An 18226-nucleotide genomic window follows, 5' to 3' on the forward strand; every position below is an offset into this window, starting at 1 on the left:
GATGGCGAGCAGACGTCCACGCCGTGACACGCCCTCGGTTTACGGGAGAGACCGCCCTCTCCTTCGAGGTGAGGGGTCGTCGTCCGGGGTAGCGTCCGCAGGAGGTGACAAGAGGACCAGGGGTAGCCGCCGCAGGAGGCAGCGGTCTCCTCCCACGACACGTGACGAGGTGCTAGAGGAGGAGCACGTGACGGCCACAGCCTTGTCCTCGTCGGAGGATGAGAGGGGTCAGCAGACGGGCGAGGGAGACGAGGCGCTCGAGGGCGAGGGAGGCGAGGCGCTCGAGGGCGAGGGAGGCAAGGCGCTCGAGGGCGAGGGAGAGGGTACCGCTACCCGGACTCTCTACGAGCGAGGTCCCGCGAGCCTCCCTTTGGTTCCGCTTCCTCACAACCGCTCAGTGATACGGCCTATGGCAAAGAGGTAAGTAACTATGGATGTTATCACAACTACTTCATAAGATATGTTGGAAATCTTAAGAGAAACTGATAAATTTTCTTAATCACTTGTGCAGGGCGTGGTTGGTTTTGTCGGGTACTCCAACACGCACCCCCGCAAGCATCCTTGGTGTTTTGTGCAGGAAATGGTACCCCGGCATTGTGCAACTGTCCGAAGAGCCGGTGGTGCGGGAGCCGGCCTCCAACTGGGACAGGTACGCACTGGTCACGGATGACACTTACCGCAACAAGCAGGAGCGAGTATTGGCGGAGTTTTGGGTAAGTCTCTCTCGCACAATATTGCTTAATACATCGCATTCATTGGTTAAATCTTTTATTGAAATAATGAATGGATACATTGGTTTTGTATGCAGAAATATTTCAAGGCCGAAGAAGGACTTGAGGCCCAGGCGGATCGGGCGGCTGCCGCAGCTTGTAGGAAGTATGTCACCGAGATGCACCACCATGGACGCGTCCAGGCCCACATAGACTACTACAGGTCGGTACTTAGGCAGTTCCTCCCCAAGCCTCAAGCAAGACGGATTACGCTGACCCGGGACCAGTACCTTGAGGTAGGCGAATAATATTCATAATGATTCGTTCTGATATTAAGTAGGTTCAATTTCTTCTTATATGTCAAATACTCGATGACTTGTAGGTGATTCCCTGGTGGTGCCGATCGTATCCTGAGTGCTGGGCCATGATCGTGGACAAGTGGTTATCACAGGACTTTGTTGACACGCACGAGAGGCAGCGGGAACAGCGTCTGATGAGGCAAGGTCCAACTCACCATCAAGGCAGTCGTAGCCTCCCCGGATACAAACAAGCATACGTAAGTGATTTCTTTCATTTATTTTGACGCTCAATTCTATTTGATTTCTCACCATCTTCCCGTCTTTCTCGCAGGAGGCTGCGCACCCGGGCGAGGAGATCTCGGAGTTCTCTGCGTGGGCTATGTCTCACATGGGCAGGGCGTCGTCCTCTGTCTCCTTCGACCCAGCTGCTCCGCCCCAGATGTACTCCGACCCGAACGCGTACACTAAAGTCCAAGAGTACACGTCAACGGTAAGGAGGATCTATGGGGAAGATTACAATGTGCGCACTGAGCCCATTGATGCAGAGGCGATTGTCGACGAAATATGGTCGGCAGTCCACCGAGGGGGGTGCCCATGGTGGTAGATTATCGGTAGATGGTGCGCGTAATCAGGAACCAGATGGTGACACAAGGCGCAGAGACAGCGATTTAGACAGGTTCGGGCCGTCTGGTCGACGTAATACCCTACGTCCTGTGTCTTTGGTGTATTGTATTGAGATGTATATAGATTAACCTCTATGGATCTGTCCTCTAGGGGACCCTTGCCCCTCCTTATATACTCCGAAGGGACAAGGTTACAAGTAAAGTATCCTATTTGGTACTATTACAATGTCTTGCGGTGCACGCCAAGCAGCGCCGTGCACGTCTTGATCTCACGGGTCGGGCCACCTCGGATGGTGCGGCCCATGTACCATCTTGTGGTACCCGGGGGTATATCCCCCACAGCTAGTCCCCGAGCGCCATGTATTCTGATGCGACACGCCATTTCAACCTTCTCCGAACAGTGAGGCTTGAGTTCTTGACATCTCCGACCACCGTTGTCGCCGGAGAAGTAGGTTGTCCGAAGAATGTATGGTGCTCTTAAGAAGAAAGAAAAAGATTTCCGTCCTGGGAAGTGTGCCCACTTGTATTTCTGAAAAGAAATGTAAGTGCGTCTTGAAGCGTAGCATCTTTGATCATCAGAGGCGTAGTGGTCGAAAAACAAGCACATTCACCGCAAGGTGAAGTGTGCCCACTTAGTCCCCGAGCCTGGTAGTAGGTGACTTAGGCACGTGGTGCCAGGGTCTAAAAAGAATTCCCAGTTAAATTGAGAACCCAATCGTCGTACAGGCGATACGAGATGCACCGACAGGTGCATCGTACCGATGTAGTCCCCGAGCTTGCTGGAAGGCGAGGTATGAGCCTTGTAGCAAGGTCTAAGTGAGAAAAAATATCCCAACTATATGCGAGTCGCCAGTCGCATGTAGTCGAGATGCAAAGTCCCCGAGCCATGGTCGGAGAGTGGTCGAGCAGTCCCCGAGCACAGGTCGAGGAGCGAGCGACGAAGTCTCCGAGCCGTGGTCGAGGCAGTCCCCGAGCACAGGTCGAGGAGCGAGCGACGAAGTCCCCGAGCCGTGGTCGAGGCAGTCCCCGAGCACAGGTCAAGGAGCGACCGACGAAGTCCCCGAGCCGTGGTCGAGGCAGTCCCCGAGCACAGGTCGAGGAGCGACCGACGAAGTCCTCGAGACGTGGTCGGAGCTCAGCGGAGCTGCTCAAGATGTGGTCGACGTGGTCGGAGCTCGGAGTGGTCTGGCGAGAAGTCCCAGAGCACGGAGTGGTCTGGCGAGTCCCCGAGCACGAGCGTGGTCTGGCCAGAGTCCCCGAGCACGAGCGTGGTCTGGCCAGAGTCCTCGAGCACCGTAGTGGTCTTGGCGAACCCTGAAGCATGAGCTCGCTGATCGAACTGTGTTCCTGAAAAATAAACACCGAGAACGGTAATACATGATGGTGTACGAAATATATTGACCTCTCTATAGGAGGTGAAGTAAACACCTGGTGTTCGGTTGGCGATGAATTATACTTGGTGTAATATTCGAAAAATAACATTAGCTGTTTTTAGCCCTTTTGTTATGTAGAGGCGTGGCGCGATGTATTAACATGTCCTGAAGAATGCGCCAGCCCTGGGCTGACCAACATCTCGTAGCGCGAGGTACGGAACACTGCCGCGCGTAGAGTGCCAGTGTTACCAGGGAGCGACTGCCGACTACCCGTAGCGCAGAGGGCGGACTCTCATGCACGCGTGGGGTGGAGCCGGAGACAGTGCCGGCTCTGGGATTCTCAAGCAGGAAGGAAAACGTATCGGCGAACCGTTGTAAAAACTTAAACATGTTTTGGATTGTATGTATGGAGAAAATTCGACGCAGAGCGCACCCTAAGGGTGGTCGGCGGAGGTATATGATGATCGAAGAAAATTTCAATTAAAAATAATACTTAGCTTTATTGACGACCGGTGGGTGTAGTCGGTGTGTTGCGATGTTCGAGAGATGGCTTGACGTGTCGTTGGCGATGAAGTTGTCCAGTCCTCGAGCTGTCGTCATGACTGTGGTCGCGATTGTCGTAGCGCCGTTCTTCGCGGCGATCATCATTGCGATGTAGTCTTGTGGTCGAGGTGTCGACGTGGTCGGAGCTCGACGGAGCTGCTCGGGACGTGGTCGACGTGGTCTGGTGGTCGAGGTGGTCGGAGCTCGGCGGAGGCCATCGAGCGGTGACGACGAGTCGACGGCGAGGGACATCGGCGAAGGCCGTCGAGCGGTGACGATGAATCGACGGCGAGGGACGTCGGCGAAGGATATCGGCGAAGGCCACCGAGCGGTGACGACGAGTCGATGGCGAGGGACGTCGGCGAACGATGTCAGCGAAGGCCGCCGAGCGGTGATGACGAGTCGACGGCGAGAGACGTCGGCGAAGGATGTCGGCGAAGGCCGCCGAGCGGTGACGACGAGTCGACGGCGAGGGACGTCGGCGAACGATGTCAGCGAAGGCCGTCGAGCGGTGATGACGAGTCGACGGCGAGAGACGTCGGCGAAGGATGTCGGCGAAGGCCGTCGAGCGGTGACGACGAGTCGACGGCGAGGGACATCGGCGAAGGCTGATGAGGGCAGCGACGGTGAGTGGTCGGCGAGGGCTGACGAGAGCAGCAACGGTGAGTCGTCGACAAGGGCCAACCAGAGCAGCGGCGGCTAGTCGTCAACGAGGGCTGACGAGAGCATCGGCGACGAGTTGTCGATGAGGGCCAACCAGAGCAGCGGCGGCTAGTCGTCGATGAGGGCTAACCAGAGCAGCGGCGGCTAGTTGTCGACGAGGGCTGACGAGAGCAGCGACGGCGAGTTGTTGGTGAAGACGACCTCGGAGGTGGTTCCGAGATCGGATCTGCTGTCGCAGGGGCTGGTGTAGCAGCGATGAATCGTCGTCGTGGACCGGGATGGATCTCCACGAGATTGACGATGAGAACGCGTTGTTGATTTGAGGTCCATCTGGCTCGCCATGGATCAAGCGCACACCCCCTACCTGGCGCGCCACTGTCGACGAAATATGGTCGGCAGTCCACCGAGGGGGGTGCCCATGGTGGTAGATTATCGGTAGATGGTGCGCGTAATCAGGAACCAGATGGTGACACAAGGCGCAGAGACAGCGATTTAGACAGGTTCGGGCCGTCTGGTCGACGTAATACCCTACGTCCTGTGTCTTTGGTGTATTGTATTGAGATGTATATAGATTAACCTCTATGGATCTGTCCTCTAGGGGACCCTTGCCCCTCCTTATATACTCCGAAGGGACAAGGTTACAAGTAAAGTATCCTATTTGGTACTATTACAATGTCTTGCGGTGCACGCCAAGCAGCGCCGTGCACGTCTTGATCTCACGGGTCGGGCCACCTCGGATGGTGCGGCCCATGTACCATCTTGTGGTACCCGGGGGTATATCCCCCACAGCGATCATGAGGCTCGGAGGAGGCAAGAAGCACGGGCGGCTGTGGATTGCAGACGGCGCCATCGACTCCACCACTGTTCCCTCCCTCGACGCTATCCGAGCACGGAGCACGAGCTCCAGCCAGCCCATACGTCCACGGCCGTCTCCAGCACTGCAGCAGGTCCAAGCACTCCAGGTAATTCATGTTTTACTCATCGTACGTACATATTTAAACACCTAAATTAGATTTGCATTACTGATACATTGGAGTGAAATATTGTAGGCCGAGCTGCAAGAAACAAAAAGGCAAAGTCAAGAGCAGAACGCGGAGCTAACCGCACAGCTGCAGGCCCAGAAGGTCGCGTTCGAGGCCGCGCAGAAGCAGATGGCGGAGATGATGGTGATCATGCAAAGTCTTGGGCAAGCATCGGGTGTACCTGTGCAGTTTTCAGCTCCTCCACCTCCTACTCCTGCAGCTACTCCTGTAAGTATGAAAGTTCACTTTTCGCTTGTGCTTTGCATGTATGTCGGCCTTCGTGCCGTTGTGGATGTCGGCGTTCGTGCCGTTATGGATGTCGGCGTTCGTGCCGTCGTTTCTTGTAGGTTTTGGAAACCTCCCCGTGCAGGGGAGGTGCTGCCGAAATTTTCAATTTAGTCTAATCTTTTTGTATTCCTACAATACTAGATGCAATCTCTAAGTTTCAAAACTGTTTTCCCGGATTACTCACACATGCAATCTCTGCTCCTTTGTGCAGCTTCAGTCCGCGGGTTCCAATCAACCCGCTAGTGCGTCACCGGGTGATCCTGCTTTTCCTTCACCATCGTCTCATAGGCTAGCTTGATGAGGACTCGTGCTAGGTGATGTGGTTGGACTTTAGCGTGATTTGTGATTTATGGTTGTGACTTGTGCTTGGATTTTATTAACTTGTCGTAATAAACATGTGAATGATGATGAACATGTGACTTGTCGTTGTAATATATTGTGATTTGTGGTTCACAATTATGGTTGTCATATATTGTGAGAAAATGGGTTCTGTGTGATATATATATGTATATATATGAAATGCTTGTGTCGATGGAATGCAAAAAACAAAAAAAAAATTAAATTTCTGCCTCTTTGCCGAGGGCAATGACCAAGGCCCTCGGCAAAGAAGTGCCCTTTGCCGAGGGCCCAAGCAATAGCCCTCGGCAAAGATTTTTTGGAAAAAATCCTGCCAATTTCTTTGCCGAGGGCCAGGGAGTAGGCCCTCGGCAAAGGGTTAAAAAAAATTCAAAAAACATTTCTTTGCCGAGGGCCGGCCCTCGGCAAAGAATTTTTAAAAAATCCTGCCAATTTCTTTGCCGAGGGCCAGGGAGTAGGCCCTCGGCAAAGGGTTAAAAAAATTCAAAAAACCATTTCTTTGCCGAGGGCCGGCCCTCGGCAAAGAATTTTTAAAAAATCCTGAAAATTTCTTTGCCGAGGGCCAGGGAGTAGGCCCTCGGCAAAGGGTTAAAAATTCAAAAAAACCATTTCTTTGCCGAGGGCCGGCCCTCGGCAAAGAATTTTTAAAAAATCCTGAATATTTCTTTGCCGAGGGCCATAGAGGAGGCCCTCGGCAAAGATTTAAAAAAAAAATAAAAACTTTTATTTGCCGAGGGTCGGCCCTCGGCAAACAAATTCAAAAAAAAAAAATCATTTCTTTGCCGAGGGTCGGCCCTCGGCTTTTCTTTGCCGAGGGCGATCCTGGCCCTCGGCAAAGGCTTTGCCGAGTGCCCGATAAAGGGCCCTCGGCAAAGACCCCTTCGCCATCTAAAAATTCCCCGAGGGGTCTTTGCCGAGGGCTGCCCTCGGCAAAGCCTTTGCCGAGGGTTTCTAGTCCTTTGCCGAGGGCCAGAGGCCCTCGGCAAAGCATGCGCCTCCAGTAGTGTACTAGCTAATCCTACAACCAAGCAATATACTCCAACAAGAACCAACTCAAGGTACTCAATATGCAACTAAGTTATATGCAGTGCACAAGACTACGAAGTCCTAGTATTGCAGTTAGGCCAAGAAGGGAATGAGTTGGCTTAGGTTTGACCTAGCGACTATATGCTTCACACATTGCAGAAAAAAAAATTAAAAAGTTTGTATTTTTGGTTGCACAAAAACCCGAGTTGTTATAGTCACACTTAATTTTTAACATCTACTTAAAAAGTTTGAAGATTTTTCAAGATCCATAGAACATTTATTTTGGATCAGCAAAAGAAAATAAATATATACCAAGTGTGCAGAAACTTGCAGAACATTAGAATAATCATTGTTTTAAATCTCCCGCTAGCCCGCTATAGCCTTTTGAGACACGGTGCCGTTATTTGTGTTTATGTATATACAATTTAGTTGATATATCCCGCTATAGCCTGATATAGCTCTGCTATTGTTTTAGAGATATCCGCTAAACACCTATTTAAAACGTTGAGAATAATATATATAGGGTGGTCGCTACAACACTTGCAACCTGCAGCTGCTGCTTTGACTGCAAAAATAAACTGGACTACACCGTACACATAGCTGTAAACAGCCATAGCCATAACCACAGCTGAATAAGCACAGCCGATTAGGCCGATACATCAGAACAAGCTAGCCAGGAGGCTTTGGCTAGTCCTGGGATTTGGATTAGTGGCCAAGTCAGCGTGCAAGTTAATTTGAATGAGCTGCAAAAAGGTAAGTCAGTTCGGAAGAGCCCTGCAGGTAGAGCCCAATCGGCCAGCCAGCTATGCTAGATTTGCCATTTGTTTAATGTAACACCTAAATCTATATTCTTTATTTAAATAATATTATTTCTGAAAAAAAATTCTGGCAAATTGGGAGACTTTTGAGTCCTAGTTCTAGTCAGCAGCTAGGCCACATCTTCATGTCCACATGAACTCAACCGAAACCGGTATGCAGAACCACTCGAGCGAGACAAATTCCTCTCCTTAATTAGCCGCCAGCTTTCAGCTCAGCCACCGTGTCCACGTCGCTCCAATTTCTACCATTTTGAATCTTCCATCCTATGGCCCCAAAAGCTCGGAGCGGCTTTTGCTAGAAGCAGCTTCCGTCGCTCCTTCTTGCGTTCCACCGGCTTCATGTCTGCTTCTCTTGCTGCTATCCGGCTTCTCCTCCAGAGACGGCCCAACAAATATATACGTAGGCTTCTGATTCTACATCGTGATCCTTCCAGCGAAAAAAAACGCCGTGACTCTACCTCTCTCGTCCTCGTCCTCCCCCGCTCCTCCCGAAGCGCACCGCCGCCGCTCGCGCCCCGCCTGCGCCAGCGCCTCCCCTTCCTCTCCCTCCCTCCCGACGTACCGACGCACCAGCTGGGTCCGAACGCGGCCGCCTCCATGCACCGTGCGCGGCTGGCCCTAGGTGCCTGTGCTCAAGGAAACCCTAGGTACCTGTGCTCGAGGGTCCGGCTGTGCGTGGCGTCTTCCTCTCCGGCGGCACGGCAGCGCACCGGTGCGGTGGCGTGGATGCCCCCCCCCCCGGCGTGCCCCCGACGCGGCATTGCAAGGCGAGCGCAGCAGTGCAATGTGCGCGGATGGCCCCATAAGGTGTGCGCGACGGTATGCTCCTGCGTTGGCGGCTCGGCGCACCTCTCTGCCTTCCCACGCGCCGGCAGCGCGGTGCGTCATCGCCTCCTCCTCTCCTCCCATTCTATTCGCCCCATCCTCCGGTTCCATTCGTTCTCTCTCCATCTTTTTTTTTCTTCTTTTTCCATAGGTACATTTGTCTTTCTGATTTTGGCATACTGCTCATGCTGGAGTGATGTGGGCTAGCTCTCCCCAATGATTTGTTGGAGATCCCCCTCGAATTTAGGGTTCCCCGTTTTGTGTCCATTCTGATTTAGTTAATTAGTTCATGTTTAATATCTGGAGTATATTTTATTGAAAATGTTCTACCAAATCGTGAGCTTGTTAGGTGGTTTATGTTATTGTGGCAGTGTTCTACTTTTAGTAAGTAGTCAATGGAATGGGGGAATTTTTGCAGACATTTACAGCAACTAAAGTATATAATATATGAGAATAAGAGGATTGGTGCTCTTGCTATTGCTTGAATAGTAGGTTACATGATTGATTTTTACATGACTCGCTGGTTTGCCGATGTAGGTCACAAAAAAAACAGCTTATGTGGATTACAATCAGTTTGAATTTGTTTCCTACTTAGACTGCTAGCATGGCCGCTTGCATTCCTGGACTACAATTTTATTTTCAGTGCTCACTATTTCTGAAATTGCCTTGCTGGTTTCCCAATGTAGGTGCTTTGTGTTTGAGAACAAATATTTGTACACGTGGATGGTGAGCGACGCAACAAAAAAAAGGCGACGAGGATTACAACCAGCTTGAATTAAGAGTTACTCTTCCTTTCATTCTAGAGAGAGTAGGTAACTGCTAATGTCACCTATTTGCTTTTGTTTGGATTTTGTGAGCTAGGAGCTAAAACAAAGATTTTTCTGCCAAGGGTGATTCCTCTTAATTTGAAATATCAGGTGATTACTATGCCATCTTGAGCTTGGCATAGGATTGCTAAATTTTTATACTCAATGGTCCAGTGTCTAACTGAAATTTATCCAACAGAGAATATTGCACACTCTTTTATTTGTCCAAGTCTGAGACTTCATCTGTAATGCTCATGACGATGGGCTGACTCTAGATTCCTACTCACTTTATAGGTTTCTTGACAAACATTTATTAATCATGCCACTTTGTTTCATGCTTCTATCGCAAAATAAAATAAAATGGTTCAGGTCCTTATTCATGTGACTCTTGCTGACCCAGTGACTGGGATGTATAAATATAGCATCAATTTCATTGATTTGAACATAGTAAACATACCTCTTGCCACAGCTATGTTTATGTTGTCCTTGCTTCCTCCTACCTTCCTATTCTAAAAATCTCTGACAGATTTATTTTCTTAGTTCCTAAATTGATGCTCCAGTTTATGTGCACATTTTCTATAGGTTTCAGTATGCCACGAGGGTTTTAACTCAACTTCGTAACATTGAAACGATTTCAGGTATGTTATGGCTGTCAGATTTTTAGTAGTCTGGAAGTTCTTAAACACCTATGTTAGCTTACAGTGCTTTGTGTGGCCTTGAGGTGTTAAGACACTGTTCTAAAATTTGCATTGTAAATTTGGTGCTTAGGTTACCGTACCTGTACCTATGTGTCGGTGTTTTGAGTCACCACCAACAAGTAAATTTCTAATATTGCGCGTCTGGCTCGGATGGTGTGCTTAGAGGACATGAGGTTTATACTGGTTCGGGCAGAATGACCCTACGTCCAGTTCGTCGCTGCTGCTCGTGTTACTAGCACTGAAAGTTTGCAGTAGAGGTTACAAACGAGCGAGAGAGGAAGAGGTCCCAAGTCTCTAATGGAAGGAATAAACGGGTGCCGAGTGCTCGGTTGCTCCTCAATTGTGTGCTTGTATTGTGATCGGTTCGAGGTTAGATGGGATCATGATGGTTCGATCAGGTCTGGCCTGGATCGATAGTTTGATTGTTCGATGGTTAGATGCCCCTCATGGGGTGCCCTGCTTTCTCTTTTTACAGACCAAGGGAAAAGCACGGGTTACAGCGGAGGAAAGGAGGAGAGCGAGCGAGAGAGAGAGGATGTCCTTTAGGATCTCCGTGTCCTTATCCTCCATGCGGGTCCTGCTGACCCTGTAGATGTCAATAGGGACAGATTCACGTCGTGACCCTGTCCATCACTAGCGCCATGCGCAGACGTCGTCTGCCGGTCATGACGCTCCACTCCTGTAACACCCCGGTGTTATACCAGCATTTAGGCACTGCAAATCATGCATATCATGCATCATCAAGCATCCTAATCATACATGCCTAATCATGTAAATAACAACTGAAACACTGCTTCAAAACATACGAAACATGTTCGTGAAACGTAAATTTTGCATACACTTGTTTAGAGTGGTTTTGCCCTGATTATGCTTGCTAGGCTAGTAAAACATGTTTGGCTATCATGGTAAATCATCTAGAATTATTTAGCACAATTTTTGGAGCAAAGTTTGTATTCAAATTATTTCAAAATTTTGCTTTAAAAATAATTCCCAAAAATTAGGGTTTTGAGTTAAAATTAACTTTGATTTTATAATTCAAAATCTAGATAGAATTGGACTTTGGTCATAAAAGCAAAGTTGTAGAGAATTAAATTCTAATCAATTTTCATTTTTGGTACATTTTCAAAAGATGTCATTTTCTTGCTCAAAATGATATTTGAAAGCTGGTATTTAAAAATTTCTTGAAAATATAAATTGAAAAAGGCTTTTCTCATTTCGCGGGCCGCCGCCTCGTTTCTCGGCCCACGGCCGAAGCCGGCCCAGCAAGCCTCCTGCCACGCCGCGCGCCTCACCTTGGCCCAGCCCTAGCCCAGCGCCAGCGCCTGGCCTGCCTCCGCTGCTCGCCCGCTCGCTGACGCGCCGCGCCGCGTCCCTGACCACGGCAGAGCACGCCCGCCACGTGGTGGCCATGCGCCGTCGACGCCGCCGAGCGTCGTAGCCGGCTTACGCCCGCTCCCACGTGCCCTGCCTACACCTGCCGACCGCTGCTGCACTCCTCTCCACTCCATCCCGTGTGCTCTCTTGCTCTCCCGTGCCCGCCACTCCTCCCACGCGCAGCGAGCTCGCCACCGAGCACCACCTGCAGCCATCGGGCAAATTCGCCGCCCCTCCTCCACCTCGGCCAGCAATCAAGCGCCCGTAGCTCCGCCTCGCTCTCCGGCACTTGGTGCTCATGATTGTGCCGTCTGTTGAGCCCAGGTAGCGCGTTCTCGCGACTCGCCACCGTCGGCCATGGCGCCGCCGTGCTCGGCCGCCATGGAACTCCCCCTTCCTCCCTTTCTCCTCCTTGCCTAGCTGCCTGCCCGCATTCGCCAGCTCCTCGCAAACCTCAGGCGCTTGCCCGCTTGCCCTGACCCGGCCGGCAATGGCCTAGCCACGCCGCCACGACGTCTCGGTGCCGGCGTGAACGCCCTTCGCCTCGGCTGAGCTGGGCCAGGAGGCCATGGGCCGAAGCCCCTGCCAGGCCGCCGCTCTTTCCCTTCGCTCGGGCCACGTAGGCCAAGTGTGGCCGTGGGCCGGCTGATTCCCACGGGCCGGCCCAGTAGCAATAGGATGTTTATTTTCAGTTTTTCTTTATTATTTGAAAAGAGAAATGATTTGGAAAATGTTTGGATACTCAAATTTGCTCTAAATCTATTGAAATAAATTTTGCTAGGTTCCTTATCACCAGATCTACTTGGAAAAATTATTGTATGTCATTTTTGAGATACTTTTCAGTAGAACTTTATTTAATCATGGATATTGCTGATAACTTGAAAAATAGGTAGAAAAACCTATAGGCTTTAGAAAAATATGATTCCAAGTTTGTTGATCTTCTTATGTAATGTACTTCCTAGAAAAATATGTGTCATGCATGTGCTGAAGAAAAATTTTGAGGTGTAGTTCAAGTGTCTTTAATGGCTGATTTTTGTTATTTTAGCTAGAGAGCAAACTTTGTATAAAACATGCATGTGATAATTTTTGTACAGTGATTGTATGCTATGAAGGTCATAGGAAAAATGCTAACTCTGTTGTTTGACACTTTTCACAGTACAAAGTATTTTCATGTTCAGAATCATGCCATAGCTTGTTATTTTTGTGTAGGCTAATCCCCCCATTCAAATACCATGAAAATCTGATGGTAGACTACTTAGGGTAGTATTGTGCTATGGTAATTTTCTAAGATTTTTCTAAGCAATAAAAATAGATGTTACTATTCAAACCTATTATTAATTAGGGTTTAATCAAGTGTTGCTTTATGTGTGATTAAGAAATTAGTGAAGCTTTGGTGTATCTTTGAAGCATTGAATAAGATGTGTTGATTTAGCATATTAGTAGTAGAAGAGAATGCAGTAGATGACATGTGCTTGTAGTATATGTTCTTGGATGATGTTGACTACCTTGCATTCAAACATATCCATTGTATTCATCTCATTCGATGCACCGATTGCATAAGCGTTTACGCACATTGCATCATATAGGATCGCAAACCGAGAACCCAGTCGTCATACCCGAGGAGTAGCTCGAGGTGCAGCCGCAGGAAGTGCCCGAAGCCGACGAGGAGGACGTTGAGGAACTTCTAGAGTGCCCCGATCACTGCCTGAGCTCATTCGAGAGAGGCAAGCCCCGGAGCATTTTCTCCCGGTTTGCAATTATTAATTAAATGCTTTACTTTAATTGATGCATTACGTTCAGGAGTTGTTTGCAACCGTTGCTGCATTATACCTTGTCTACCTTTGTTATACTATATCCTTGTTACCCTGGTATCCGTAGTCGAGTCAATGCTTAGCTGGCTTAGACCGGTAGAAGTCGGGTGATTTCCTGTCACCTGTGAGCTATAGGTGGTTACCTGGATCTGCTTGGATGACTATGAAGTCATGGTATAACTAAGTGTAAATGAAGTTGAGACCGGACGGAGACTTGCAGAGTTTTGGACTGTAGTGCTTTCCGTTTGTGTCGATTAAGGACCGACCGTTGTTGGGCCTTGAGTCATGTTGAACGCATGCCTTACATTTAGCTGGCCGGATAAAGTACCTTCCGACCGCGAAGCTGGGAGATTATTCAGGCCGAGTAGATTGCCCGCAGCGCACTGTGCCGGAGCAGGTGTGGTAGGACACGAGGGGTGAGATGATAAGACCAAAGTGCAGTCGGTCGGCCCCCGGGTACATGTGGTTCCTAGGCAAACTCGAGATTCCTAGATAGTTGACTCGGTGATCAATATCTCACTTTAGCGGGTGAGTGAGGTTTGTGTAAGGAATAAATCACCAGCTTGGTTAGGAATTGATTCGAATCGCCATCGCCTTCTGGATAGTGAGCACTTGACTTGAGTGACTTCATCATAGTAATGTTGATGGAACACTTGGATAGTTATAATGAATATGACATTATGGAAGTTGTTTAATGATCATTGGTTATCATTATCTGCTTCATCACATGTTTGCTCTAGTATAGGTGCAAATCTAGTCGACATGTTATAATTAATTAACTTGGCAATAATGTCTTTAGAAAGGTTCTTGAAATGTTAAAAATGCTTTCTTTGCAAATGAGTCAGCTACCCTACGATAAAGCCTTCATAATCCTTGGTGTCACTTATTTTCGGTTATGTCGGGTAAGTCTAGCTGAGTACCTTCTCGTACTCAGGGTTTTATTCCCACTTGTTGCAGATGGGCAGATGTATTACGGCTACTGTATCAACTGCCTTTATCCTACGATGGGTGATGCTTAGGACCATGGGCATGGTCATTCCTTATGTCTCGTCTGATGCTTTTGTTGGAGATGATCATTCGCTGGCACTATATTTGAACTCCGTGTGAGTGTGTGTGGTTTGAACAAATAGCTTTGCTACTTTTATTCGAACTTATTTTGTAATAACTATGTTTAAACTCTGATGTATCTGAGATGCAAACTTTTATGTAATATGTGATGGTGACCGCTAAACTTATTACGATCTTGGCTGGAATGGAAGTTGGTTTGAAATCCTTCGTGATTTCACGGACTAGCGGGTTATACGGGCTTAAGTTCGCTAAATCATCTGCTCTGGCGGATGATTTTCTTACTTAATTTTGTATAATTGGTCAGTTCTGTTATAGCTGGCATCAGAGCATGGTTTAGTGTGTACTGTTCACTAAGTGTATTTAAAACAAAAAGGCATTTGGAAAACGTGATTTTCAAACTATAAAGTGTGCTAGTGGTCATATCCTTTATGCCTAGTTAAGGACTTTAGGGTGGCTTAATTAAGTACTAACTTGGGGTTCTTGCATCATATTTCTCTTTCATCGCTCATACGGCGTACTATTGTATGAGTGCCACTTGTTTAAGTGGTAATGTATGGATCAATTGCTTCTACGCCTCGGTAAGTGTGAGTTGTGAGAGCATGATCGGATACACCGCTGATCTAGGGTGAATGCTTATATGATGCTGGAGTAATTACATGTTCTACGGATGTTTTACAAAGGTATCTCATGTGTGGGTATTCCATCTGTTGAGGCGATGCCGTCAATAGGTCGATGGTTCGGGTAGTTACTACCGTTGTACATGTATCTAGGGATTCGTGTAGAGTATGTAGATAAAAATTTACTGCTTTTATGCATTCATTGGGAATTGGGCTGAAATGAATCTTCTGCAGGTACATAACAACGCTATCGTGTAGAACGTATTAGCTACGTATTTGAAAGATCATTTGTATGCCACCGAATTTGTCGTTAGAAATTATTCATTTCATAAGTTTGTGAGAACGTACGGCACGTACATACATCATATTACTTGTGCATTTCATTCATGTCATGCATTCCTCCCCTTATAAATTGATTATCTCATTTTGATAAAAGTTGTATCACCTAAAATATGTTTCCCTAGGGTAATAAAAGAACTTTTGCTATAGATGGCCCGCACGAAGCAGACCGCCCATAAGTCCACTGGAGGAAGAGCACCTCGATGTCCGTTGGCCCTGAGGGAGCACCGCACCATGGACACCTTCTTGAGCGAGTTTGGCATGCCGACCTTGCTTTGGAGAGTGCTCCATGATGTGGGGTACCCAGAGGGTCAAGAGCTAGTGTACTCCTGGAATGAGAGCCAGTTAGCAGAGGATGGACTCGTAGTGGTAGAGATCACGGTTCCTGCTCTTGGTGATGCTCTAGATTGGGATGGTTGGCACTTGGAGTTTGAGGGTCACACTCCTACTGAGGGTGTAGAGGGAGCAGCCTTCCGTGTCATCAGGGATATTATGAGCAGATTTCCCTAGTGAGCTTGCAACAGCTCTAGCTGGCACTTTTCCTAGGGATTATCCTCGTGATGCCATTTGGGTTCAGCCTCAGGGAAGCGCCTTAGTCAGAGGTCCAGCTGAGGGACAGGCTAGCGACAACCAGGCAATGAGTGCTATGTTTGCCGCCATCAGAGCGTATGAGGGTCTCGAGAGTACCTACTGGACTTTGACTGGCTTGCGTGGTCAGGATAAGCTCAAGGGGAGAAAGCAAAAGAAGAGACAGGCACATGCTATAGCTAGTTTGTAGGAGCAGTTGGCTGATATAAACTTACAGCGAGACTAGGCAGTTGAGAGAGGTGATAGAGCTATGCAGCGGGTGCATACGTTGACTCAAGCCAACAACAATGCAGATCGCATGATTGGATAGTTGGTTCAGGAAAGGAATGAAGCCTAGGACAAGAGGGACCTTCTGCTACAGAGGGTCAATGAGCTAGAGGAATACAACGGCAACCTACACGAGGAGTTTCACGCGCTCTACAATGGGGTTGGCCCATATGCTCCACCAGACGCCGCTAGCATGGACATCGATGACGACAATGAGGACAAGCCTATAGTTTCACCTAGGGGCGATGGTGACGTCTCCGATCCCGACGATGGCCCTGAGGAGTAGGCTAGTTGCCTTGCGCTAGTATCTAGGTCCTGTCGCGATGACCTTTCTTTTGTTGGCATGTAACCTAATGTGTTTTGCTTCGAACTTATAAGACTTGGCATGTGGTTGGAACTTGATTAGGAATGCGATATCTGAACGCATAAAAGTCTAGTGTATGTATGCTAGCAATTTGGTTGTATGGACGCGATGTTTGCTGTTGAAGTAATTTGATTAAGTGATGTTGTTTTAATTGGGATGCGATTGTTGTGTCTCTGTTTTATTGTATGAATTTATCCTCTCTAGTAAATTCAGTATGGCATAATTTTTCCTTCACTCGCAATTATTACAGCTTCACTCAATCATTACTTGTTGCTAAAATATGCAGATGACAAACACTCACCGAACCACGTATGAGGCTGCTGAGACCGGTGCTAACGGTGCGGGGACCGGTGGTGGTGGTGGAAACCACGGCAACAACAATGAACCTCCCCATGAACAGCATTTGCCACCTCCTCCCCTGTTTACCCCCGAGATATTCCTCGCACAGTTGCTCAGGAGTCAGCGCAACGCGGAACAATCCCAGAAGAACATGGAGGATTTTATGCGTACCATCGCCAACAACGTTCAACTGTGGTAATAATCAGGGTGGTGGCCTTGGGGTGAACCAATATAGCAGCTTCAAAGATTTTATGGACACCAAGCCGCCAGTATTCAAGGAAGCAATAGAGCCACTCGATGCTGAGGAATGGATCAACACTATGGAAGATAAATTCCGTGTGTTGAGGATGACTGAGGTGTTGAAAACGGAGTATGCTGCACTTCAGTTATAAGGACCAGCGGGAATGTGGTGGAAGCACCATCGCACCACCTTCCCTCCAAATGCTCAGATCTCATGGAGAGAGTTTGCTGAGGCCTTCCGTGGAGTTTATATTCCACCCGGGCTGACCGAGATGAAGTTGGAAGAGTTCTTGGCATTAAATTAGGGCACCAAGACTGCATGCCTTCAACAACTTGTGTCGTTATGCTCCCAACATGGTTGACATAGATGCTAAGAGAATAGCCAGTTTCAAGAGGGGACTCAATCCAAAAATGATGAAGCATGTTGGTACCAACAACCACGTCAGATTCAATGACTTCATCAGTGACTGTCTAAAGCAGGAGAAGAATAACAACGCCAGCACCGCAGCCAAGACACGCAAGAGAGCCCTTGAAGGTGGTCCTGTCCCAAGCTAGAGCACCTATGGGAGGTCATCCTCCATATCGCCCATCAGCACCTGGCGTTAGGTTCAGGCCACCACAGCAGAGAAGTCAGAATTTCTAGTGGACCCTAGAAGCCTTACAAGATGGCAGTATAACCCAACAAGGCAGCCGCAACTGTGGTACAAGGCAATTCCAAGGGAGCTGTGGGATCTGCTGGGACAGTGAGGGGACCCTGCTATAACTGTGATCAACCCGGCCATTTCTCGAGGTTTTTTCCGTATCCGCCCAAGAAGAAGCAGCAGACTTATAATGCTAGGGTGCATAGTACGACTATGGATGAAATTCCTGAGGGAGAGCCCATCACTGCTGGTAAGTTTCCTGTCAACAAAACCCTGCAGTTGTTCTATTTGATTCTAGATCATCGCATTCTTTTATGAGTCAAGCATTTGCACAGAAACATGAACAACTATGCACAGAATTGGGTTATGGTTACCGTATAAGTTCAGCAGGGGCTGATGTTTTGACCAACCGGATGGTTCAAGGGGCAACCCTTGAATTAGGTAGCAGGAAGTTCCGAGTGAACTTGATAGTTATGCCTAGACTAGTTTTGGATGTCATTATAGGGATGAATTAGATGAAGGATTGG

The 18226-nt window shown here is 48.5% G+C and overlaps 1 protein-coding gene and 1 long non-coding RNA gene across 2 annotated transcripts; both read left to right on the top strand.

The window, feature by feature from the left end:
• Positions 1–904: 904 nt before the first annotated feature.
• On the top strand, positions 905–1435 carry LOC136495487 (uncharacterized). Its single transcript, XR_010769011.1, has 3 exons — positions 905–1006; positions 1093–1266; positions 1341–1435. It is a non-coding gene; the product is annotated as an uncharacterized lncRNA (long non-coding RNA).
• Positions 1436–5005: 3570 nt separating this feature from the next.
• On the top strand, positions 5006–5977 carry LOC136495186 (uncharacterized). The gene is made up of 3 exons (XM_066491171.1): positions 5006–5173; positions 5261–5461; positions 5733–5977. The coding sequence occupies exons 1-3, from the start codon at positions 5006–5008 to the stop codon at positions 5817–5819; spliced, it is 456 nt and encodes a 151-aa protein (XP_066347268.1). The 3' UTR covers positions 5820–5977.
• The last annotated feature ends 12249 nt before the right edge of the window (positions 5978–18226 follow it).

Source organism: Miscanthus floridulus, chromosome 12 (genome assembly GCF_019320115.1).
Source record: "Miscanthus floridulus cultivar M001 chromosome 12, ASM1932011v1, whole genome shotgun sequence".
NCBI classification, from domain to species: Eukaryota; Viridiplantae; Streptophyta; class Magnoliopsida; order Poales; family Poaceae; genus Miscanthus; species Miscanthus floridulus.